The 26,789-nt window shown below is 40.8% G+C and overlaps 1 protein-coding gene across 10 annotated transcripts in view; it reads right to left on the bottom strand.

Annotated features, from left to right (window-relative positions):
• Machr-a (muscarinic Acetylcholine Receptor, A-type) overlaps positions 1–26,789 on the bottom strand; it is a 200,745-nt gene that overhangs the window by 19,476 nt on the left and 154,480 nt on the right. For all 10 annotated transcript variants that reach the window (XM_076810385.1, XM_076810388.1, XM_076810386.1 and 7 more), the window contains 2 exons: positions 15,544–15,670; positions 8,913–9,197 (listed from right to left, as the gene is read on the bottom strand). In XM_076810385.1, the coding sequence (XP_076666500.1) occupies positions 8,913–9,197; positions 15,544–15,670 (412 nt within the window). The remainder of the gene's footprint in view (positions 1–8,912; positions 9,198–15,543; positions 15,671–26,789) is intronic.

The following is a 26,789-nucleotide window of genomic DNA, read 5'->3' as shown; positions in this document are numbered from 1 at the left end:
AGACTTTCTGGTAGATGGAATTTCTGATCCATTCTGCGGGATCAAGCAAGAATGCAATGCTTTAAATTTTCTTCAACATTGTTCATTGCATTTGAGAAGATTAGCCAGCGGCCTGTTAGTAAGAAGAACGTCGCTGTAAATTTACAATCAAAGAATAAAACCTACTCTAGCGCCGGGGAGGACACTCGTACGAAGACAGTGCGGTGTTTCAACTGTAATCAGGAGGGACACTGGTCCTCATCGTGTCCCAAATGAAGATGAGAGAAAGGCGCGTGTTACATTTGTGGAACAGTGGGTCACAGTTTTAAAAATTACAAAACTACGACTGGGAGCCAAGCGAAGACATCCACCAGCGGGACAACTGGTCTTATTGACCTGCCCTATGGATCACCAGCAGAGGAAGTGTCTCGCATTGCTGAGCCGAATGGAGACCTGTCAATCAGGACGCCACTGACGGAGACAACCCATGGATGCTGCGTGCTGGTGACGGAGGCGCTGGAACGCGATTATTTTGTTTAAGCCCTAGTGGATACAGGGAGCGTCATTAACATTATTATCGAGAGTACTTATTTACAATATTTTAGCAAGTATAAGATGTCTCGACAGAAATGCGGAACCAATTATGGAGGGTTGAATAAGTCGCCTAAGTTGTAAATGGGTATATCACATCTCGGATTCGTGTCAAATCAATACCCGATCATATTTTTACGGTAAAACTTGCTGTTGTACCTGATTCCACTATGACATATGCACTCTTGTTAGGACGAGAGTTTATACGGCAGCCAGCACTAACTCTACTTCTTCATGAGACTGATTCTTTAAAGTTTACATACGATGAACGTGTTGCTGATATTTTGAATATAGAGGTTGCTGAGAATAATAGCGAGCTAGATACAGTCGCAGAGGATCTAAAGTCCATTTCATATATATTGGCCGGTGAGCTTCGTGAGGGATATTCTCCCACCACACCACTTGCCTGCCTCGGTGCTCCTTTTCTCTACGTTCTCGCTCTCTCTCGGGCTATGCCTACTCGCGCGTGGTGAGAATTGGTGTTCGTGAGGTACGTACACACGCAGCGAAGCATCCCCACCACTTTGAGTACATACACGGGACACGATTCCGAGTGGTCGTTTCTCCCTTCTTTCTTGCCGAAGGCGAGAGCGAGATGGTACGAGAGCGAGTCAGAGGTCCTTGCGAATAAATACTGTACAAACATTGTAATGCTGAAGATAACTTATAATGAAAAATGTAACAGTATTTACATGTAATTGCATATACATTTTATTGGATGAGAATTTATTCGACGAATGAAGATACTTTTTGATTGGATGAGAATTTATTCGACGAATAAAGATAACTTTTTTATTCGATGAGAATTTATTTGACGAATAACGATAATTTTTTATTCGAATTTTTAACTTTCGTCAGCGTCGAAACTTGGTGAGTCACCAAGACCCCAAGTCGCCATCGCCAGTCCTTTGTGTTCGGCGCTCGCCACTCGACCGGGCTCTTTATTCGTGGCTTTATTCGAAGGCTTCGAAAAGATAAATGCTGCGGATGAAAAATGTATTCGACGCATTTATTCGAATAAAACCTTTGACTAAAAAATTATACTTATTTGTCGAATAAATTCTCATGGAATAAGAAAGTTATCTTTACTCGTCGAATAAATTCTCATGCAATAAAAAATTATCTTCATTCGTCGAATAAATTCTCATGCAATAAAAAATTATCTTTATTGGTCGAATAAATTCTGATCGAATAAAATTATTTATTCGTTGCTCTTCGAATAAAGATAACTTCGATTATTCGAGCCTCGAATAACGAATACAAATTATTTATCTTTTGTTTGTTATTTGAGATTTTTATTTAGGTAAACTTTTGCTTAACTCTGGAGCGTACGATGCACGTGAACGACGAAGCGAGACAAAGTATCATGCTTTCTCTCTTTCGTAGTCGACGGCAACTACGTGTGACTCTTTTGTCCGCTCTCGCGTATTCTCGGATTCTCTCACTCTCGATCAAAGAATTCCAAGAAATTGTGGGGATAGTCGCCGGGCTCCTAACCAGGGATCGGCGGACTCCAGCTACCACAAGAGCGGTGGTTACGTGAACTGCGCCTGCGTCAACCACGCACACATTACAACCGCTCCTGTATGTGTTTCCCCCTCCATCAGTTGTAGCTGGAGTCCGCCGGTCCCTGCACACAACTACTACGCTAAGAATAAACAACAGCCACACGGCTTCGTTCGGGCGGAGTCGAGTAGCGTTCTCCTTACCTCACCATACCCTTTGGGGGCCCAGCAACTTCAACTGCCAATCCACGGTCGTCAGGTGGTGGTGGCTGATTTCTCCTCGCGCGCTGATCGTGGAACCGAACTCACCGGCCAATATATATGAAATGGACTTTAGTAGGGTTGCCAGGTAACCAGTACGTGTACTGGCATATATGACATCACTTGGCTTGGATTGACTTAGCTTTGGTATGACGGTCACGACGTCCCCAACCAAATATAAGTAAGTGTTCCCATTCTCCTACATTGTACAACGTTATATGGGCCAGCACGCCGCCATTTATCCAGTACGTATGGCAACCTTGCGGCCTAGGATGAAAGGCAGGATGCTAATTAAAGCAACCCAGTTGTAGACTTCGCGTTGCCCAGGTGTGCCTATTCAAGCGGCCTAGGATGGAAGTCGCGCATCGTTCTTCCGCTGGGTGGTTATTGAACTGGGTTCGACACTATTTGGACTAGAAGTGATTTAAAAGTGAAGTCTACCTACTGACGGACCTATACTTATACGCATTTGCGGAACTTGGCCCGCGCCAATCATTCGTCACACTTTATGCACACCAATTAAGATACGTATCTGACCCCCATCAATCACGCGTTACTCTCGCGTTTCGCTTTGCGTTTGGATTGATTGTACACCAGTATTGCTGATCGACTGGTAGCTCGCATGCGCTGGCGGGACACTTAGTTTTTTCACTTGACGATAGGTCGCACGCTGTTCGCACGGGCGCTCGCGTGCGCGGTACGCTAGCATACTGCTAATACAATGTAATATAATATAGTATAAAGAGAATGCTGATTATTATAATGATAGAAAAGATTAAAAAACGACGATGATTTATCATGAGTTTGTTGCAAATGTATAAATACACAGTATTCATACTGATACAAGCAAAGGGGAGTGAGTGCCTCTCTCCGATCTTAATTCCATTACCACATTCGTATATACATATGTAGACAGATTGTTCCATGCAACTTACATGGGCTATATCTTTTCTACGATTAATAATATTTAAAACCGGTAAAGAAAAAAGTTTAATTGTTTCACAATGTCTGGTTTCTTAGAACTCCATTCTTTTTTTAAAAAATGCATCGATGCACCAAGACATTGTAGCTGCCCCTTTTAATGGGGCCATATGTTTCTTTACACAAGTAAATTCTTTAGAAATTCTGCGTCTGAAAGTATTAAGGTAATCTACATTATTAAATAAAATTAAAGTTGCATACTTTAAAATTCTTAATATTTTTGTTAACATTTCACAGTAGTCCCCGGCGCATCCTGGAATATTATAAGAATTCGAAATAAAGATTACATCAGTTATTTCATGGTTTTGAAAATTTTCGTAACCTATTTTTCCAGTTAATGAATCATTCTTTTGTATCAGGGTTTTTTTTTAAATTTTGATTTTAACTTATTTTATTTAGTTTGTAACGAATGGGCAGTAGTTCGCGCCGCGACCGCTAGGTTTCATTTCACAGCCTTGACACTCTGTGACAATCAACGTTTTACCTGAACAACGCCGGGTATTTTAAGCTAGTCAGGAATAAATTTATTAATGAAACGCAAATCGTCCACGATTGTTCTTAATATAATATTTATCTCATTGTCAGACAAGTGTGCAAAGGTCAATGAAAACATTATTTTCATAAAGCTAATGGTGTCGGAATTATTTTTGTACTGCTGCATGTGTTCGGCGAAAAACAATACATGTACATGCAGATGTCTTTCTCTTGTATAACAAAAGTAAAGCTCAGTGTAAGTTGCAAAATATGAATGAAGTAAGATATCACCTATAAGCATGGGCATATAAGGAACAAATGTGAAAAATTGTTTCTTGCGAATAAGTTGAAAAAAATTATATGCTTGCATATTTCAATAAATCATCAAGATTTGTAAATTTTCTGCGTAAAATAATTGTCTCTATCTCTTATGGTTAAGAATTTATATGTAAAATAGCAAAAATCATGTTGGTTATAAATTACGCATTGTGGAAATTTTTTTTTTTGTAGTACCAGAGAGGATAAAGAGCCAAACAATTCTTATATTGAATGTTTCATTCTATCTTACACCGTTGCAAAGTTATATTAAAAAATCCAAAAACCGCGATAACTTTAATGACTGATTTCACTCCTTCAGTGTGAATTTCCGCAGAAAAAGTGGTCCTTGCATACTCCAATATGCTATTCATTTACCCGAAGTTTCATTAAAATCAGAATTTTCGGGTTGGGAATGTTCCCTTGTAAGGCAGAGTCTACTAGATAAGCCCTAGTGATGATTCCACTACCAGGCCCAGGACAAGACGCATACATACTTCCTTCCCTTTCTCCTTTGCAGTCCTAGCTTCAATTCCTATACATTAAATCCTCGTTACCAGCCCGTGTCTACAATGCGTTAGGAGCCCGGCGACTATCCCCATCACTTCTTGGAATTCTTCGACGAGAGTGAGAAAACCCAATGAGTGAGCGAGAGGAAACGAAAGAGTCGACGGCAACTTCGTGTCAACTGTTTCGTTTCCTCTCGTTCGCTCATTGGGTTTTCTCACTCGCGCCATTGGCCGCGCGGATTAGCATCCACAACACGTTATGAGCCCGCCGCTAGCCCCGAGGTTTACTGTACCTACTTTGCTACCACGAAAATAATACGTAGTAGGTATAACTCGATAAGTTATAGAATAGATCCCTGCATTTGCGGACTGAGCGTGGTAAGGATGTGAAGACGCGTTCCGAACGATTACTAGGTACAATAATAGTTCTTTCACTCGAGCACACAAGAGTCAGCACAATAGAACTGATGTAACTGTTAGATAAAAAGACCACCATATTTATATAGGTCTATGAATATTTACTGACACTTTTGTGCATTTTTCTGATTCTCTAGAACTTTAATACGTAATATCTTGAAAATAGTTTAAGCTAGGAGGCTGATATTGTGTACGAATTAATATTTTGTAATATTTAAAAAAGAAGAAAATTAAAAGGAAGAAAAAATCCCACTGTTACAAAAGAAATATAACACAAAAAAGAAAACTATCAATGTTACATGAAGAGTTAATTTGTCGCAAGAAGCTGTAAAACAAGATGACAGTTATGCTTATACCATATATTACAGAGTTTGAAAAGCTCATCTAATTGAACGCTTATTTCAAGTTCACAACGGATTTGTTCAAAAACTTAAGGAGTGATTCAAGAAATATGCATGCGCACAAATTCTACAAATGGGGTCAAAATAGAATACATTAGTCTTGAAAAATTTATGTCGAAAAAGCCATAAATTATGCAAAGGCCGAGAACCGACGTTGAAATCTATTTAATTTAGAATTACACGGCCGTTAATAAAACCATTAATATTCTTAAACAGGGAACGTATTTATATCTTCAAAAAAGTAGGAGCAAGGTCATCATTAGTTTTCGCAACATAAATTCCTAGTCTACAGGGTGTCCCACTAAGGAGTGGACAGCGCGATATCTCTTAAAGTATTGTCGATAAAAATATAAAAAAAATAGGGAATTGCATGGTTCGCGGGGGCCCATTTATTAGCGCGAACGAATTTTGTTTTCGATTATTATTTTAAAAGATACGATGGTCAAGTTCGATTTTTCAAATGGAACTATTTTTTTTGAAGACCTGAGTTGATAGTGCGTTCCAAGACAAATTCAATAAGCTTTAATGTATAAACTTTATTTCCACTGGTTTTTAAGATATTGCGCTTGCAAATTTACTGATTTTCACTGCAAGAAACCCCTCTGAAATGGCAAAAACCGGGGGCGGTCTTACTGACGCCACGGGTGGCACTGCCTGTTGAAATGGATACTTACCTGCCAAAGGTCTACGGCAGAAATGGCAGGCCCAAAGGCTGGACAATTCTTTTCCGTCAGAAATGCTACTTAGGTAGGTACATCTGCGGTATCGAGAAGCGCATCGTTACTTTTATTTCGCACTTGCTTCTACGCTCGGATGGCCGGTTCTTTTGTGAGGGATGCAAATCCGATTGGTTCTGATACAATCTGCTCCCTATGGTTGAAATTTAGTCTAGCAACTTTCACTCCTCCTAACCTAACCAATCCAACTTGCATCCCTCCCAAAAGAACCGGCCATCCGAGCGTAGAAGCAAGTGCGAAATAAAAGTAACGATACCTACCTAAGTAGCATTTCTGACGGAAAAGAATTGTCCAGCCTTTGGGCCTGCCATTTCTGGCGTAGACCTTTGGCAGGTAAGTATCCATTTCAACAGGCAGTGCCACCCGTGGTGCCAGTAAGACCGCCCCCGGTTTTTGCCATTCCAGAGGGGTTTCTTGCAGTGAAAATCAGTAAATTTGCAAGCGCAATATCTTAAAAACCAGTGGAAATAAAGTGTATACATTAAAGCTTATTGAATTTGTCTTGGAACGCACTATCAACTCAGGTCTTCAAAAAAAATAGTTCCATTTGAAAAACCGAACTTGACCATCGTATCTTTTAAAATAATAATCGAAAACAAAATTCGTTCGCGCTAATAAATGGGCCCCCTCGAACCATGCAATTCCCTATTTTTTTTATATTTTTATCGACAATACTTTAAGAGATATCGCGCTGTCCACTCCTTAGTGGGACACCCTGTATAAGGCAAACATCGTAAGAATTTACGCTAAACCCCACAAAGAGAATTTAGCACAGTGAGAACCAAATTATGCTTGCATACTCCAGTTGAAAACGAACTAGAATATTATACAGGGTGTATAAAACGTAATGGTTATTTATTTCTGGGATGCACCTACACCTCTGGATTGGGAGACACTTTTAAAAAAACTTGCCGCAAAATTGTTTATTACTGTGAAAAATAATGTTATTTTTTTTTAAAAAGGTCAGAAAAAACATGTGCTGCAAACGCATCGCTTCGACACAAAATATTACCAAAGTTTACGCAAAAAATAGTGTATTGAGCCACTCATTACAGCAGTGGTATTTAGATATTCGCTGTTCCAGGAGCCTCATATATACGGTGTCCAAAAATTGAGGGACAATCCGGAACATGCAATATCCTAATGCGAGAAGACATCGAAAATTCCTTTACCATTTTGAGATCCGAGGCTTCGTTCTCGAGATATTCACGGTCGAATTTTAGCGGCGGAACTTCCGGATCGCACAGTTTAAAGCCGAGTGGGCTGAGCGTGCGGCAGCGTACGCTGACACGCACACGCAAGAGGCGTGTGTAGATATAGCGTCACACACACAGTTGAGCCGACCGCGCTGGTTCATTTTCACGGTTTGAACCAGCGCGGTCGGCTATAGCAGCGCTGTCCAGCGTAGGGGCCCCTTACGTGCCTGCTTCCCCTTCCAATTTTTCTCTTGCACAACGTGCCTTCCGTTGTCAAGGAGACCGCGCGACACTACGAAGGCTCCCATGACGGGCTAGCCAGGTCAGCGGCTGGTCTGTCATGGTCGCCTCTTTAGCGTCGCGCGGTATCCCTGACAACGCGGACGAGAGTGGGAGGACCCCAAGCTCCCGCGGGAGCGACCTTGGACAGCGCTGGGCTATAGTGTGTACGTGGGGCTCTAAGTACCTACGTGTGCCTGCTGCGTCTGCGTGCTAGAGGCCACTGCCCGCATTCAGCTGTATCGGCTTTAGATTGGCGATCCGGAAGTTCCACCGCTAATATTCAACTGTTAGTATCCCAAAACGGTAAAGAAATTTTCGATGTCTTCTTACATCAGAATATTGCATGTTCCGAATTGTCCCCCAATTTTGGGACACCATGTATGCAGTTTCCACCTCGCTCTCGTTTCCTCTCACTGTATTCATATCGAAGCCCAACTGTGTTTCCGCGGATAGATATACCTACTGATTATGATTTCCCTTCTGCTTTTTTTCAAGGCAAGAACGAAAGAATATGAGTGTGAATGAGGAAACGGGACCCACTTTTTGTTGGGTGACTCTTCAGTCTTTAACAATTTTTTGCATCGAAACGGTGCACTTGCAGCACATGGTTTATTTTGTAGTTCTGTTTCTTCTCATTGAGCAGAGCACAGTGATGTAAAAAAAAATTACATTAATTTTCAATGTTATAATCATTTTGGCGATAAGTTTTTTTTACAAATTCCCACCGCTCCAGAGGTGCAGATTCACCTCTGAAAAACAGTGACCATTACTTTTATTGTAGATCTGCGAACTCCTAAAGTCTCTTGTGAAATGTTTCACGAAACCAAGTTACAGTACTGGTGACGTTATTAACACTTTGAATGGCGTTGTCGTGTTTTCACGCAGAGGGATTTGCATCTTATGCACGGTTTTGGCGTGTTTTTACGTAAATATTTTTTGGAAACCATCGAAAGTATTGTCTGAGAGTCATTAAATGTTTGCTCGGGGCAAATTAAACAAAACTTTCTTCGCAGAAGCAATCACTCGAAAGAGTCTGACCGCTTTGAAGAGGTATTTCTTAAATCCATGCGTCACTCAAAGTGTTAATACACTCTGATAAACTTGGCCCCAGTCTTTTTGGAGATTGTATACACTTTTACATTTTTTTTATGTTATTCTTATAACTTTGCTATAACTTTTAATTCTAGAAAAGTAATGGCAAAAACATGCAAAATATTTAGTTAACGTGCAACAGTTTCAAAATATGAAAGAAATACAAACGTACAGAGTCACTGGAGATGCTTTTCGTGGACAAGTCGCCGATTTTCGCAGATTTGATGTATTCGTGGTTGTCTGCAATACTCATACTTTTGTCGAGAGTTAGGGTTGCGGGAGGAATTCCACTTAGAGATGCAGACCGGGATACTGTACCGGTAAGAGGAGTTTCTGCTGATAATGGCGTTGCAGCTTTATCATAACCGTGATCATCTTCTTCATCATCTTCGCGACCACTATGCCACCACGCGATGCACCACATTTTCAGCCACATCCATGAAAAAGGTCTGTGTGCCTGTAACGAAATGTAAAGAAAAAACGGTTTCAACTTACTAAGGGGAAAAACACACATAATTGCTAAAAGAAAATATGAATTAAAGATAATTTAACAATTCGAGTAGCGAAAGGTTTGGAGCGATATATTTGGAAGGCGATCAGTCCTGTTTAAGCAATCACTTCTTCCAGAAAAGGTTTGTGTTGTTCGCCCCACGCTTTGAAAACATACCGACAATAATTCGTTTCTCTTATTACGTATTTCTTGGACTTTCATATTTTTTATTAAATCTGCTGGACAGTACATATTACCAATGGGTAAACCTGGAGTGTCCCACCGCTGCTGCTACAAAATTGTCACGTCCCAAATGGACGGAAGATGCAAAAAGAGGCGGGAATGAAAATGTATAAATGGCCTACAACGTCTACTGTTATGTAATTCATAACACCTGGTGTAACGACAACTAGCAAGCTCAGCAAGATGCGCAATCAAAGGAATCCGCACACGCTGCAAGGCCGAAGATCCACAGACGGAGACCATCAGGCCTTTCCCCGCGATCACCAAACCGCAACCTCAAATTATGTATATAAACCCACGCCCGAATAACCAGAGCAATATTATAAAATCAGTTACGTGATTGCCCCGTCGAGATCAGTCAAATTCAACAAACCTTTGTTCAACACTACGGTGACTTCTAACTCTTAAACCGGCAACGATCCACACCTCTCGGCTCAACCCGAGTATCCCGTCCCCGGCATCATCACCCGAACTATCGGAGCCCGAGGAACGACCCGTTCAAGGACGACCACGGAGTGCAGCGAGATTCTCAGGGAGAATCTCGACACCGGTAACTCTTGTAACACTACCACCCAGTGATTGTCCTATGCCCATTTTAATTACTCTAGATATTCCGAACGCGGAATTTATTATAATAGTCGTTGCAGTTAAACAATAAAACAGTAGCCGAAAACAATGGTCGTTGTACTTAACCCTCCGTATTCTGAGTCTGGATCAATTTTGACCCACCGCTTGAGAGCGCTAACGCATACAGTAACGGAGCTGTGTATGTCAGTCGCAGCCAAGCGATAAGTTAGCTGTGGGGGTGTCATAAACCAGGCCTTTGCGGGGACTGTGTTGGGGCAACAATGAGAAGCCCGAGGGGTCTGCGTTGCCGAGGCCCGAGGAGCATTCGCGTTATGTTTGTTGGCTTTATGGTATTTATTGGTATCATCGTTATCGTTGTTATCCTTATTATTATTTGCAGAGTTAGGAGCGATTGGACCGCAGTGATGGAAGGGGAAAAACCTACAGGACCGGTGGTAATGTGTGCGTGACTGGCGCAGGCGCAGTTCATGCACACATAACCACCACTACTGTAGGTGTCCCCCCCCCCCCATTGACTGCGGCCCCATCGCTCCTAACTCTGATTATTTGTAATACATGCAGTAACATAAATATTGAATAAACATCATTTTTTTATAATTCCCAAGCTTATTATTCTTTCGTATATGTACAACAAATATCTAAACGTAATTCGAAACCCCTTCCACCCCATTACATAGTATCTCGGTGAGGGTCTCGAGCTCTGCGACCATTCTACACTCCTCACATTAATTAAAGGATCACCTCTAGGAACCGGAAAAATAGGAGGACGTTCACATGGTCATAACTCCGGCAATAATAGTCTTATCGATATTTTGAAAATATGGTTTGAAAGCGTGGAATCTCTACTTTCAGCCGCTTTTTCAAATTTTAGATGCATTGCTTTTCGGAAAAGTTATAGCAATATAAAGAGCACTTGGTCAATTTAAAAAAAATTTCTTCAGCTTGCGAAAGTTCCACGGGGAGTATGAAATTTTTTACACAAATTCCGTTTACACCAGTCGAAAGCGGCTACTTTCCTGTGTAGAAAAAGAGTAATAAATTTCTTGTGTGATTTTTTGTTGGCCGAGTTATTCAACATTGAAGCAAAAACTGTTTTTTTCTTTTACTTTAGTTGCTTCTAGCAAGCGAAGGAATCATCGTAGAATGTTCATGAAAAAAGCTATAGAAACATCAGTTCTCTCCTATTTAAGACGCATATGTGATTTCTTCAATTCGGTTAAAATTTCGGTCTATGATAACCCTTCGAAAATATGCTTAAAAATTGCACAAATTCCACTTTTTCTTCAACTCGCTTGTACCTCCGCGAGGGATGACCGGAACATCAATGCTTGAAGTTCATTTTAAAGCGGAGAGTGTGACGTCCCGGCCCCACTACGGTTTCACGACCTAGTGTCGGCGAGCGCCACCAGAGGTCTAATCTAATGGTGGCGAGCGCCACCAGAGGTCTAATCTAATGGTGGCGCTCGCCGACACTAGGTCGTGAAACCGTGGTGGGGCCGGGACGTCACACTCTCCGCTTTAAAATGAGGTTAAAGCATTGATGTTCCGGTCATCCCTCGCGGAGATACAGCGATTTGAAGAAAAAATGGAATTTGTGCAATTTTTAAGCATATTTTCGAAGGGTTATCATGGACCAAAATTTTAACCGAATTAAAGAAATCACATATGCGTCTTAAAGAGGAGAGAACTGATGTTTCTATTGCTTTTTTCATGAACATTCTACAATGATTCCTTCGCTTGTTTCAAGCAACTAGAGTAAAAAAAAAAAACAGTTTTGCTTCAAAGTTGAATAACTCGGCCAACAAAAAATCACACAAGAAATTTATTACTCTCTTTCTACACAGGAATATAGCCGCTTTCGACTGGTGTAAATGGAATTTGAGTAAAAAAAAGTCATACTCCCCGCGGAACTTTGGCAAGCTGAAGAAATTTTTTTAAAATTGACCAAGTTCTCTTTATATGCTTATTCGGCTGGTGCATTCTTCATGTGATGAATCCTTACATTCAGTACATTGTACCTACTTTTCCTTTGATTTGCTTGTGTTGTACTATAGGATTTCATGCAAACAAGACAATATTATTATTCTTCTTTGTCACTATTCGGTTCTACCGCGGTATAACCGACCCCGACTGCCGATGTTACAATCGCTCCCCACCAGGTTTTTGAACTTAAATTATAAATTTTTATTAACGAGACGCTTAAAAGTGATAAGTAACGATCAGTATTACTTTAAAAATGGCCAGATTAAGTATTAAAAAATAGAGAAAGACGTACTTGCAAAGGGAGTATTTATATTACAATTTTAAATCAGTAAGCAAAAGTTACTTTAGGATATCGAAAAGTTATTGTCTTCACTATGCAAGTCTATTGTGTCTCGATACTGCTAGGAGATGGATGTGTGTATTCGAAATGTCATTTTTCATCATATATCCAAAATTTGTGTTAATATCTATTATATGTTTTGAGATATTTAACGTGTTACAACCCCCCTCCCCCTCGGTCTACCCTATCTGCTTATTTGTCCGTTGATTATTTACGAAAATTGTGCCTTTGCTCGATGGAAACCACGAGAAGGTGGTAGGTCAACCGCAATAGCGGAGCGGGCGGCTCGCTTACCTGAAACGGAAATCACCGATTCTGTAACTGTTCATTGTGACGTGAATTTTAAAGTGTGCATCCTAGAAGGAGCTTATTTTGTAAGTGGTATTTCAAGGAATTATTTCTGTTTATGTATAAAAAAGGCATAAGACCAACATCGTACATTAGCCAGCTGTAAAAATGCTTTCAAAATTAATAGTTTTCAAGTTTTTATTCTACTATAAATATGAAAAGAGAAATTACAGAATAATTAATGAAAAAAGTAGAATCATCGCATCGGGATTTGAACCTTGGTGAAATAAATTCTCGGTGGAGAGCACCGGCCAGACAGCGCGTACGACACACGGATAGAGGGACGGGTATGCTTGTGTGGTGCGGTACAGGCGCTAGCAGGGGGTACGCTTGGTCGTGGAGTGGGGGTAGCGCCCGTGGGCGAAAACCCACGATTCTGACGTCACTGACTGAGCCCTGTTCCTTGGTCGTTACATCTGCTGAGTCGCGTGATTCGTGCTGGACCATCCGGCCGCAATGGTCCCCAGCGGTCAATGATAGCTCGCTCACTGCACAATAGGCCTTCCATATAGCCTGTGCAGGACCCCGAGTTTCTAGCTCAGCGTTGTCCAGCATAGGGACTCCTCACGCGCCTGCTTTCCCTTCCAATCTTTCTTTCCCGCAGCGTGCCTTCTGTTGTTAAAGAGACCGCGAGACGCTACGAAGGCTCCCATGACGGGCTAGCCAGACTAGCGGGTGGTCTGTCATGGTCGCCCCTTTAGCGTCGCGCGGTATCCAGCGCTGTTTTAGCTCGTCCGGTAGGACACTATCAAACCCTCCCCGAATACGGTCTTCGCCGACCGACCGCCGCGACCGACGATCGCCGAACGCCGCCGACGGGATTCCGCCGGCAAAGAACTCTTCTCTGGTTCCCCTGCAGGGATCGGCAGGATCCAGCTGATGGAGGGGAAACACCTGCAGGAGCGGTGGTAATGTGTGCGTGAATTGACGCCAGCGTGAAGTCAGCCAAGTGGCGATAACGCGAAGCGAATGTGACGTCACATGCTTTTACGTCACTAAGCACGGTGGGCTCGTTGGCAGTGTAGCTTCGGCGGGCTTGAGCTACGCAGCAGGAGCCCACGGTGAGCCATCGAAGCTTTTGGAGGGGGAAACACCTACAGGGAGCGGTGGTAATGTATGCGTGAGACGCCACGGCGGGAGAGGAACCGACACCACGGCCAACCAGCGTCACCGGGAAATATGTTGTCGACGCTGGTTGGCCGCGGCGTCACTCGCTTGGCGCTGGCGTCGGTTCGTCTCACATCGTGGCGTCTGACGTCCACATTACCACCGCTTCTGTAGGTGTTCCCCCTCCATCAGCGCTAACTGGAGCCCGCGGATCCCTGTTCCCCTGTGCCCCCGCCATAAGCAGGTCACAAATTCTACAGGATAATCACAGATTTTGTATGATTTTATTTAAAGTCATGTATCACCATCGAAATTGTAGTACAGGAAAATAATTATTTTTTAGTTTTTAATGCATTTTTAATAAAACCATTTAAGACAACATTTTTTTTATATATTTCTTTATTCTACTGTAGGGTAATTGAGTTCGGCATTATTCAAGGTTCTAGAAGCATATACTACAGGAAGGTCTTGCCCAGCCACTCATTTACCCAGGACGACTCCTAATGCATAGATCGGAAGTTATAAGAAATGTTTTCGGAAAATTAGGAAACTCTAGACGGGGTTTCAAACAGATGATGTCTCTCACGATTTCAAAAGCAGTTTGAACGACGCAATCCCACCGAAAACGAATATTTTTTTCAAGAGTTTAGACAATAGTTTTGTAATTTTGGCCATATTTTCAATTAATATCCTATAATAGCCTACAAAACCAAGAAATTGTTTAATATTTTTCTTTGTTTTCAAGTTTTACTCAGTCACTTGTTATAAGGTGTCCTAAATAAGTTATTTCCCGCTGGAGAAATCGACATTTTTTCAGGCTGAAGGGATACCCCAGAATTTTGTAAACGCGCCGAAAGGTTCTTTAATTTACGACCGTATGCCTAAAGGGACACAGCATATGAATTATGTCATCCATATGCATTATACAAGGCAAGGTCGTTTCCTTATAAGCCCGACAATATTTAATCCATTAGTATCTGGAAAGTGGCTGTAACATTTTTCAACCCGAATGGCATTCTATTGAATTCAAAATGGTCATGAGGAGTTGAAAAGGCGATCTTAGGTTTTAACATAGGATCAGCATGAATTTGGTGGAAGCCAGACGCTAAATTTAAGATCCTAAAATATTTAGCTCCACCGAGCTGATCCAGCATATCAGTAATATTAGGAAGCAGATAAGCATCACCAACGGTCTTCTCATTCAGTTCCCTGTAGTCTTGGAGGATGACTCAGCGCGCAAGCTTATCGCACTTGAGTGCATGCGAACGAGAGGCGTCTCTGAGACGGCAACAAAGTGAACTCCTATCGTGATTTGTTTCATAGTAAGTAAATATTCAGAGACCCTCGGAGAACACTTTCGACGCTTTTCATAACTTATTGGTGTGAAATCATATGAAAACCGTGCACAGGATGTTAATATCAGAACGTGGAAACACGCCGATGCCCTTCAAACTATTAAACTGTTAATAGTTACAGTGCTTGCGATATCATTTAAAAGTCACACAATTGAGGGTAATATGGAGCATACGCGATAAAAAGAATTTAAGTTTATGAATAAAGTTGTTATTTCATGAGATAAAAACCGAAATGTAAAAGTTTGTATTAAGATGACGTATTTTGTAGCAATGATATCATGATTATGCCGTAACATAAAGACGAAGAAGCTTATTAAACGGTTACAATTATAATCATCTAAATACGTACAGTTTTGTATTGAGAATAATGTTCCTCATGATACGAGACTGTAATGTGGGTCATAGTCGTGTCTTCTGCCCCTGTACTGGACTCACTTCTAGGCCTTCGGCTGTCCTCCATATCCAACGTTTCATCGCTATTTGGAAATAAACAAAGGCACGTATACAGTAATTTATAACCATTCAAGCAGTCATTTTTTTTTAAATTTTCGGAATTTACGTAATTTCATTTTTTCCATTGACATAATTAGTCGACTGAGCAGAATGATTAATGGAAGTGAAATAACACTGGTGAATCTACAATTCTTTATTTGCAAATAATAATGATTAAAATTGAAATTACATAATTTGCATGAACCACGTGATGCATTATTAAATTTCCATATTTCTTATAGTTTCTAAATTTTGAGATCATTTATAATTTTGCAAATGAGAATTATTTTGTCATCATAACATCAATATTATTAACTTTGGTTTAATTCTACATATCTGAAAATGTAGAAAAAAGACAAACCATAGGTGGATTTAGCACTTAGGAAAATAAAATTAATTTATATAAATACTAGCATCCCCCTTCTCGGCTTCGCCCAACATATTAACGTGCCCGATTCATAATCTGTAATCAGCAATCTGTAAATTCGAGAACCCTCGGCCACTTATTCCCGCTGTGGTGCTGTAATGCAACCGAGAAGCGCTCGCCCGGGCGCCGCCTGGCGGTCGCGTCCCGATCTACTATTATTTAGAAATCAGTATTTAAAAAAAAAATAAAAACGTTAGAACCTTCCTCTCGCCAAGACGAACAAAGTGATGTAATACACTTGTGCGTACAGTTCATATTTACTGAGAAACCGCTTTTCAAAGTATGCAACTTCAATTTTATATAATAGTATAAATATGTGGGGATTTATATAAATGTTCAAGGACAGTAATGGATGACACTCACTACTTAGTAACTTGAAAAATGTAGGTTATTATATTAAATGAAGAGGTACAATCTATCGACGCTACGACGCTACAACGCTACAATTATTTGCACACGCTGCGCAGAGAGTCGGCACCGGGCGCTCTTCCTGTAGCGGCGCGGTGATCGCGATCGACTTTCGCAGATCATTCTTGATGCGTACAGAACAGGGTTGCCAGTAGAGATCCCGGCGTGAAACATGTATTGAAGATACACGTGTAGTAATCCGTGTTCTAATCCGTATACTTCTTAAGGGGTCATTCCGGTTAGCGCGCCGATAAATTCAGCGATTTTCAGGAATTTATTGCGACGAAAATAATTATAGTAATGGAATAAAACTTTTTTTCGATTTATTAAATTACAAGATACAGTAAATATAAAATATAAAAGTAATAAAATTATTGTTTTTAAAATGCTTTTGAAAGCGGTCTTGATGGCATGTTTAAAAATTCATACCTCGCTGGTGAAAGCGATTTCAGCTATTAGACTTCTCGGAACCCAATAATCCAAACAGATTCTTGATCAGTATGACTGTCGCTATTGATCGGCCTATAATTAGTGATTTATCTTATAAATTGGCAAAATGGCGGGCAAAATTCAAGAAAAATGTTTCTCGTCTTTTGTCTTTTGCTATTTTCGATTTTAAAAGTAAGTTAAACTCGATGAAAATACTTGGTTGTAGTCCTTGAGAAAGCCATATGTAGGTGTGCCGAATAAGCGTTCTCTTCACGATGTGAAAAAATGACATTTCGAGAAAACGGACGAGTTTCTGCGCTCCCTACAAAATACCTCTGTAGAAGGTAAAATAATCGGAATTTATCCAAGAAAATTTAATAGTACGTTCTTGGGGACATGTACTTTCGTAAAATGTTTTAAAAAAATCGATTTTTTCAACCCATCTAACCAGAATGACCCCCAATACACGGGTACACGTGTATCGAAATTCACGGATCGCAATATACATAGTTAGCGTTTTATCCTGTAACCCACGCTCGTGCGAACAGGTAAAATGGCAACAGCGCCTCACGGACGCATTTCACTACAACCATGCACCGTCCTGGCGTTCGGAGAGCTGCCAGCGACCGCTGGACAGCAGTGATGCCCGAGCTTCGAGAATTTTGGGATGGTCTCTTTCAAATTAACGTCGCAAAGAGCTATTCAGAATTTCCCGGCTCGGGTTGAAAAATTTGGGGCCTTTTTCGTATAACTTTTAAATTATAAAAGATATTGGAATGCAATTTGCGCTGAAAAATGAGAAACAATTATTTACTCTTAATGAAGGATAATTTAACATATTTTACATTTACTTAATTTTTTCTATCAATTTTTTAACCATAATTGTTATAAAAAGCTTTTGCAAATTGTTTATTTGATACTGTATTTAATGCTGTTTTTTAAATTCGCGGTGTTGATAAACAATAGGCTAGTTGTTTCTGTATCATTACTTTCAGAAATTGAGAAATTAAATTTTCATTTAATTATGTGTTAGTTCTGCAGACCACAGAATCTATTGTTCTGGTTTTCTTTTTTATGATTTTATCCTTAATGCAGTGCATACCTAGATCAGACGTAAGGGGTAGCTATAGCATTGTAATGGGACGTGTCTTTGATTGTAGCGGTGTTTTAATATTTTTTCTGGAATATTTGTGTCTGAATGTTTTAGTTACTCAACGCCACGCCTATATCGGCTTCCGTTAATGTCATTTTTTAGAACGATGCGCCATTATTGTGGCTTTTACACGCAGCTGGCGAAAAATCTCTCCATACAAGTGTATAGCGCCGCGATCAACCCTGTCGTAGCTAAAAATTTTTTAAGTTGAGACGGGTACGAGATCAGTCGACATTATTTTCAAACCTCATTACAGTAATCTGGGGTGCGAGTGGTAAACTGATCATAAAAGCGGAGCGCGCGGCTCGATTACCTGGGCCGGGAAATTCCGAATAGCTCTTTGCGACATTAATTTGAAAGAGACATCACTGCTATCCAGCGGTAGCTGGCAGCTCTCCGCTGGGCCGGTGCATGGTTTAACTACACTTTACAAGTTCGCGCGAGCGCAGGTTGCAGGATAAAACGCTGACCCTGTACGTGTACCCGTGCACTGAAGTTCACGGGTAGGGTAGGGTCGGGCTAAAAGTCCGGCGAGTAAAAAGTCCCGAATTGAAAATCTCTATTTGTAAACAATCGATTAAGTATTCCAGCAAACCATGTAAAAGGCAACAGGAAACGGAGGTGGCCGCAGAGTCGCCATTGCTCCCGCATGTTTGTACGAATTACACGACGCCGTTGTTATTACATGTGTAAAAAAATGAAAGAATTATGTCGCCTTTTTTGTTTTATACGAAGTAAATCAGAGTTTAACAGCGTATCAGGTAAGTAAGTTAAGATTTTATGTTCCTTTAGTAATATGTGCATGATATTGTTTATTTTCGAATGATAATATTTTCTAACGTGAATACCGTAGAACCAAGCGTGCTGATCAGTTCGGAAAAAATACTTAAAAGTAAAAGGGTAAAAGTTGAGAATCGGAACTAGTAAAAACTAACAATTAAGAAATGGCGAGAAATATAACGGAAGATACTAATCATATACAGGGTGTAAACGATATACGTAGCGATATTTTAGGGGAGGGGGGGATAGGGAAAGTCCAATGGAACATAAAAGGTCCTATGACATAGTGTTCCATCTATTTGCATTTTACAGTAATAATGCCTTAAAGTTTGCACCATGCGTTTGAAACGGATAGTACAGTATTGTCTCGTCACGGGCTCGGTTTGGTGTACACGATACGGACTTTTCGCTATCCCCACCACTTCTGTCTCACTCTTGTCGGGCGATGGCGAGAGCGAGATGGAACGAGAGCGAGCGAGAGGCATTGAAAGCGAGCGAGGACAGTACGAGACAGACGACGTGTTGATGTTTTTCCTCGCTCTGTCTTTCGGGCGCCTGACACTCCGTCCTTTGCGTGCGCGATGGTCGCAAGCGCTTACCGTGAGCACGAAAACCGCTTCGCAAAATCTTGACGCAGACCCGGCTCACGGTAAGCGCTTGCCACCATCGCGCACGCAGTGTTCCATCTCGCTCCCCCCTGCGGCCAGAAAGAAGCGAGAAACGAACACTCGGAATTAGGGCTCTGTTCACGATACGGGCTCTACGCCGGTCCCGACCAGCGAGCCGTTAACGAGACAATACTGTAGCTGGCGCATATTGGTGAGACAAACACATTGAAATAGGATGTTCACCTTTGACCTTTCATGTAATTCCCAAAGTGGTTTTTCGGATAGAAAACCTCTTAAGGGTGATCCTCCAGCGACTCGATTCAAGGAGATGCCGCCTGGTATCCCGTGGCGAAGACAACACCCCCACGATGCCTCACCGCATGTTTATGGCTTTCGACCATCGGAGGAGTTGAAATACCCATTAAGAAGTGAGAAATCTTCCAGTTCCGCATTTCTCACCAGATCTCTGCGAAAACGACGCCAATCGATACCTTTCGTCATCTTTTGGTTGTCATTTAACGCGAATAACGAATAAAAGATAAATCGAGGAAAATCATGTCAAAAGTAAAAAGACCAAAACACATATTTTTTAAAGCAGAATAATAAATAATTATTATTTGTAGTAACAGGAAATCAACGAAAAGTGATCGTAGTTCCTTATTCTGATAAAAATCCCTAATTCAATAACGGCCAACACTGTTGTTGATAATGAATCAGACTGTTTAGAAATCCCCAAGAAACATTTATGTACGGAAATTTGGAAAATTATCGCCGGAAATTAGCCATAGTCTGCGTTAAATTTAAAAAATAATAATCAATAAAGTAACTAAAACTCACCCTTTCGGAAATTCATCTGCAGCTTGAAAACCTGCCACTGTGTCACTGAACCGATCCTGGTCCTGCACGGACGCGCACAGTGCACAGCTGGTCCCAGATATAAGACACCACTCAAAGCTAATGGACGCAACGTCAATTGCGACCGGGTTAATTTTACCGAATATTCGTTTCACTGCGCGGCTACTAACACTGGACATTTAATTTATTTTTCATGGTACGCGTCTTTTCTACGTAACAAAAATTAGTGGAAATGAATTTTCACTTAGCGTTCGAAGCCGTGGGAGTCTCCGTTGTTCTGGGCATAAACCTAAAACATCGCGTAATACTCTTGTGTAGAAAACATTTCTCTAACGAGGTTGCTAACTGACTGAGAGGATTTTTTCCAAGGAGCTTCTTCCATCCCCAAGTAGTTTCTCTCGTTCCATTATGAGTCAACTCCCACCAGGATAACAAGCCTTATGTAAAAAGAAGCCACCACATTTTCGAAACACGCGTGCTTTACAGAAGTGCAACGAATGCACCATCATGGACTTTTACAAAACCTCGCGCTCCGTCCTTTCACTGCCAATGTACCCATTGCTTCGAGACAGACAGCAGACACCGCGCGTTTTGGTTCAAAATGGTCCAAAGAGAAGAGAAACAGAAAGTCTTCGCATTGCTATAAAGCTGAAAATGCCTGTTTTCCTTTTCCGATACCCTGAGTTCATGTCTGCCACGAGGCGAAACCAATGAAGCCATAAATTACCCAAAACGGTAGGAAACCGTTCTCTACCGCCGACTCGCGGGACAATATGGTCATAAACCGCGACCCTGGCGAAATGCTTTGGTCAGTTTATTCGTACGTTGCGCTCCTGCGAAGCACGTGTGTTTCGATAAATGTGCTGGCTTCTTTTTACCTAAAGCCTGTTATCCTGGTGGGACGTAACTCATAATGGAACGAGAGAAACAACTTGGGGATAGAGGAAGCTCCTTGCAAAAAAACCTGTCTGTCAGTTAGCAATTGCGTCAGAGAAATGTTTCCTACACAAGAGTATTGCGCGATGTTTTGGGTTTATACCCAGCACAACGGAGATGCAAATACTACTGTACAAGCATTTGCGTGGCTGCACCCACGGCTCCGAACGCCAAGTAAAACTTCATTTCCACTAATTTTTGTAACGTAGAAAAGACGCGTTCCATGAAAAATAAATTAAATGACCAGTGTTAGTAGCCGCGCAGTGAAACGAATATTCGGTACATTAACCCGGACGCAATTGACGTTGCGATCATTAACTTTGGGTGGTGTCTTATGTCTGGGACCAGCTGTGCACTGGGCGCATCCCTCGATGGCCAGGATCGATTCAGTGACATAGTGACACAGATTTCCAAGCTGCAGCTGAATTTCCGAAAGGGTGAGTTTTAGTTACTTTATTGGTGATTATTATTCTATAAATTTAACGCAGGCTATGGCTAATTTCCGGCGATAATTCTCTAAATTTCCGTACATACATTTTTCTTCGGGATTTTTACACAGTCTTATTCATTATCAGCAACAGTGTTGGCCGTTATTCAATTAGGGATTTTTATCAGAATAACGAACTATGATCACTTTTCGTTCATTTCTTGTTACATTACTTTTTCGTTTATGCGTTATTTGAAAACGAAATTTACGTATTTCTTGTCCTCTCACTTCAAGCAATTATTATTTAAGATTCTGCTATAAAAAATTTGTATTCGTCTTTTTACGTTTGACATGATTTTCCTCGATTTATCTTTTATTCGTTATTCACTTTAAAGGACAAACCATGACAAAATGTTCGATTTTATTTGTTACGTCATTTTCATTTGCTATTCTACGCAATTTTCTTCGATGCATGTCGACTTGCTTGTGCGTAGTACAAGCGCAACCGCCTACCGCGTAGCCAACGCTACCGCGGGAACTCGAGCGGAAGGCTCGCGTTCTGATTTGTCGTTTTTTTTATTAATATTTCGTTAAGGAAAAAGTTGTTTCACGAATCACCCCTCTCAAGGAACGGAAACATTTTTGTTACACCCTGTATGTACGTACCGAAATTTCTGAAGAACAGTGTTCAATAGTACTTACATTGCAACTTGTCCACATTATCAGAATTCTTAAAGTACTTTCGTACAAGAACACATTTTTTTCTACCCGTTATTTTATAAATTGTCTCAGTCTAATTTAACTATCTCTACTATGTAGCTATTTGACTATTTGTCTATATAACTATATAATTTTTACTATTTACACTATTATTGAACTATTCACAGTACCATTTAATCACTAACTACTGAATATTTAATACTTTAACACCGAAGGTTTCTGTTCCCTATGAGGATCAGAACTGAACTGATTAATTTTGTACCTATTGCCTACGAAACTGTTCTTAAAGGGATTTCCCTACTTACAAGGAGAGGTTGTCAGGTGTCCGCCACCGATTGCTTTGGTTTTTGTATATGTTTCAGAGGACCGAAAAATAAGAAATACTTGTTTTTTTATTTCAAACCGTTTGCATGTTTAAGGGGTGAAATCACACCTCAAAGTTCATAAGGGGTACGCAATTGTGTTGAATAAAACTTGATATAAAAATTTGCACCATAATTTTCTGCATGAATGATGTTATTGCCGCCAGTCACGGTTAATAGGGGGGTAAACCACCCCTAATGTTTTAACTGTGCATTTGAGACTGGAAACGTGTAAAAAATTCTTAAAATTCTTAAAAAGCTTGAGACATAAATTATTTTAGAATGACACATAAGTGGTTTTATGACCTTTCATCGCTACCGACAATGAGAGGTGAACCACCTCTTGGATAGTTTCCCCCCTAATAATGGTGACTGCGACAAGAACATCCATACGGCAAGTTATCACACAAATGAAATTTATATCAAGGATTATTCAACACAATTTTGTACCTCTTATGAACATGCACAAGGACCAAAATAGGAAGACAGCCATTTCTTATTTTTTGGTCCTCTAAAACATATCCAAAAATCGAAGCAATCGGAGGCGAATACCTGGGGACCCCTCCTTGTTAATGTGGCGGTCTAAAAAGAAGGCGATATTGGGATTTTTTTAAAAGAACACCTTAAATTATATAAATTAAAAACATTATCCCTATATTTACACATATTTGACAACATTTTAAAAAATATTTAATTCTAAAAATAACAGCACCTAAAACTTTAAACGCGTCTATCTCGAAACGATATTTTTCGAATTGGTTAGCATGATATCTCTAAAACCAATCACCTGATTTACTTTAAACTTTGTACGTATATTCAATAGATGTCCCATTCCCGACGTTTCTAAAACTAAGTCGGTTTTTGCAAAATTAGATTTTTACGACTTAAAAAAACAGCGAATTTTTTTTTCAGAAATCGAAATTTTCTGTTTTAGATGCTTTCATTTTTTTTGTTACTTTTTTAGTATTTCTCATTTAATCTAGATCTTCGTTTTAGAACCAACGAGAATGGGACATCTATTGAACATACAGGGTGTCCCACTAAGGAGTGGACAGCGCGATATCTCTTAAAGTATTGTCGATAAAAATATAAAAAAAATAGGGAATTGCATGGTTCGTGGGGGCCCATTTATTAGCGCGAACGAATTTTGTTTTCGATTATTATTTTAAAAGATACGATGGTCAAGTTCGGTTTTTCAAATGGAACTATTTTTTTTGAAGACCTGAGTTGATAGTGCGTTCCAAGACAAATTCAATAAGCTGTAATGTATACACTTTATTTCCACTGGTTTTTAAGATATTGCGCTTGCAAATTTACTGATTTTCACTGCAAGAAACCCCTCTGGAATGGCAAAAACCGGGGGCGGTCTTACTGCCGCCACGGGTGGCACTGCCTGTTGAAATGGATACTTACCTGCCAAAGGTCTACGCCAGAAATGGCAGGCCCAAAGGCTGGACAATTCTTTTCTTTTGACACAATCTGCTCCCTATGGTTGAAATTTAGTCTAGCAACTTTCACTCCTCCTAACCTAACCAATCCAACTTGCATCCCTCCCAAAAGAACCGGCCATCCGAGCGTAGAAGCAAGTGCGAAATAAAAGTAACGATGCGCTTCTCGATACCGCAGATGTACCTACCTAAGTAGCATTTCTGACGGAAAAGAATTGTCCAGCTTTTGGGCCTGCGAACCCTGTCGTAGACCTTTGGCAGGTAGGTATCAGTTTCAACAGGCAATGCCACCCGTAGCGCCAGTAAGACCGACCCCGGTCCTTCCTATTCCAGAGGGTTTTCTTCCAGTGAAAATCAGTAAATTTGCAAGCGCAATATTTTAAAAACCAGTGGAAATAAAGTGTATACATTAAAGCTTATTGAATTTGTCTTGGAACGCACTATCAACTCAGGTCTTCAAAAAAAATAGTTCCATTTGAAAAACCGAACTTGACCATCGTATCTTTTAAAATAATAATCGGAAACAAAATTCGTTCGCGCTAATAAATGGGCCCCCTCGAACCATGCAATTCCCTATTTTTTTTATATTTTTATCGACAATACTTTAAGAGATATCGCGCTGTCCACTCCTTAGTGGGACACCCTGTATATGTACAAAGTTTGAAGTAAATAGGATGCTTGGTTTTTTAGATATCGTGCTAACCAATTCGAAAAACATCGTTTTGAGAAAGACCCGTTTAAAGTTTTAGGTACTGTTAGTTTTTAATTAAATATTTTTAAAACGTTGTTTAAATATGTACAAATATAGGCATAATGTTGTTAAGTAATATAATTATTGTGTTCTCTTAAAAAATCCCAAATATCGCCTTGTTTTCAGACTGTGACACTAGGGCAGGCCGGCCCTGTAAGGTGCAAATACCTCCTCAAGTTTTGGGAGCCGGGCAACAGCCGAGCGCAGAACTGTTACGTTGCTAACCACAGCATGGGCTGCGGGAGAAGTAGGGATGAACCGATACCGTCAAGGTATCGAAACTTTTACTCATAACTTGTATCGAAAGAAAGTATCGATATCTATTCAGTATCGAATCAAAAGTGTCGATACCTACTTATATCGAACGAAAATTAGTACAGATTTTTGTTTATTAATATATTTTATTAACGAAGACGTATTTTATTTTACTATTATTTAACGAGGAGTAGCCTTTAGTTACAACGAAGTATATAAGTAAGTAAGTACGAAGCAGTCTATAATAATTAATCTATATAACTGAAGAGAAAAAAAAATATACAGTCGTTTCGCGGCATGGAAACAAGAGAAGTGGAACATATAATAAGATAAATACATAACTGATAAAATGATATATACAGATGTTTATGACACCAAAAGAATGCAGAAAAGTGTGTGACGAAGTCACGTCACGCGCCGCGCGAGCGTACAGCGCCGAGACAACAGACCTAGTTCGTGCCGCGACCGCCAGGCGGCCGCGGCCCCGCGACTGCTCTCGCATGCGAAGTTTTTCGGCCTCACGTTATAAAGCCCCGGCGAGCGAAATCAGGAGCACTGGTGCATGATAGCTATACCGCTTCATGCAGTAAATCCAGCGCTCGATTTTTGGAACTCCCGAGGTTGTGCCAGTTTCGGCCATCGCCATACTGTGCCATTACCAGCTTCTATTCGAAATAGGCCGAGAACAATCTTGCGCCCTACCTACGTCAGAGAGGTGTCTCCGCGCCGATTAGGGTAGAACGTGCAACAAACTCCGCATCCCACTTCCGAAGCTCACCGCCGCCGCGAAAAAACGTTCCGTCGCGACTAACCGTACCGGAGTTACCGCACGAGACTCACCGCGACCGGACACATACCTCGCACCTGTACTAAAGACAGACCAATAAACAACTGTTATTTGTTTAAATACACGCCTCATCATTCGCCGAACCCGGACATACCGACTGTGTCGGCAATCCAATCCCTTCTCCGTCCAACCGGTAACCGTCTCGCCACCGGTGACGGTCACAAATGAAAGGAAAAATAGTATTTTATTAACAAACATTTATTTAACATATAAATTTATAAAAAAATATATGTTCTGATACGAGTACCTTTTTCCGATACCAAGTACATATCGCAGCCGTAGGTATCGATGCTAAAATTACTCGGTATCGAAACGAAAGTATCGAGTATTTACTCGTATTTACTTGGATCGGTTCATCCCTAGGGAGAAGTGCAAGACTGTGCGTGCGTCCATACTGGCTCGTACCACGAGTATATAGCTGGGCCTCACGCGTATGGGCACACACACACTCTTGCAGTTCTCCCAAAACCCACGCAACGGTTAGCAAGGTAACAGCTCAGCCCTCGGCTGTAGCCCTGGTCCCAGAACTTGAGGAGGTATTTGCACCCTAAAGGGCAGGTCTGCACTAGGGAGACCCTTAGGGTGCGTTCCACTTAAGCCTAAATCAACAGGGTTCGTAAGCATCAGTGGGGAAGGGCGATTCTACTCGATTCTTCTAGAATCGATGGATTCTATTTCTGAAGAGTCGATTATTTTA

The sequence above is a fragment of the Andrena cerasifolii genome, chromosome 4 (assembly GCF_050908995.1).
Source record: "Andrena cerasifolii isolate SP2316 chromosome 4, iyAndCera1_principal, whole genome shotgun sequence".
NCBI lineage: Eukaryota > Metazoa > Arthropoda > Insecta > Hymenoptera > Andrenidae > Andrena > Andrena cerasifolii.
The sequence above is the reverse complement of the archived record's forward strand: the minus strand, read 5'-3'. Positions and strand labels throughout refer to the sequence as shown.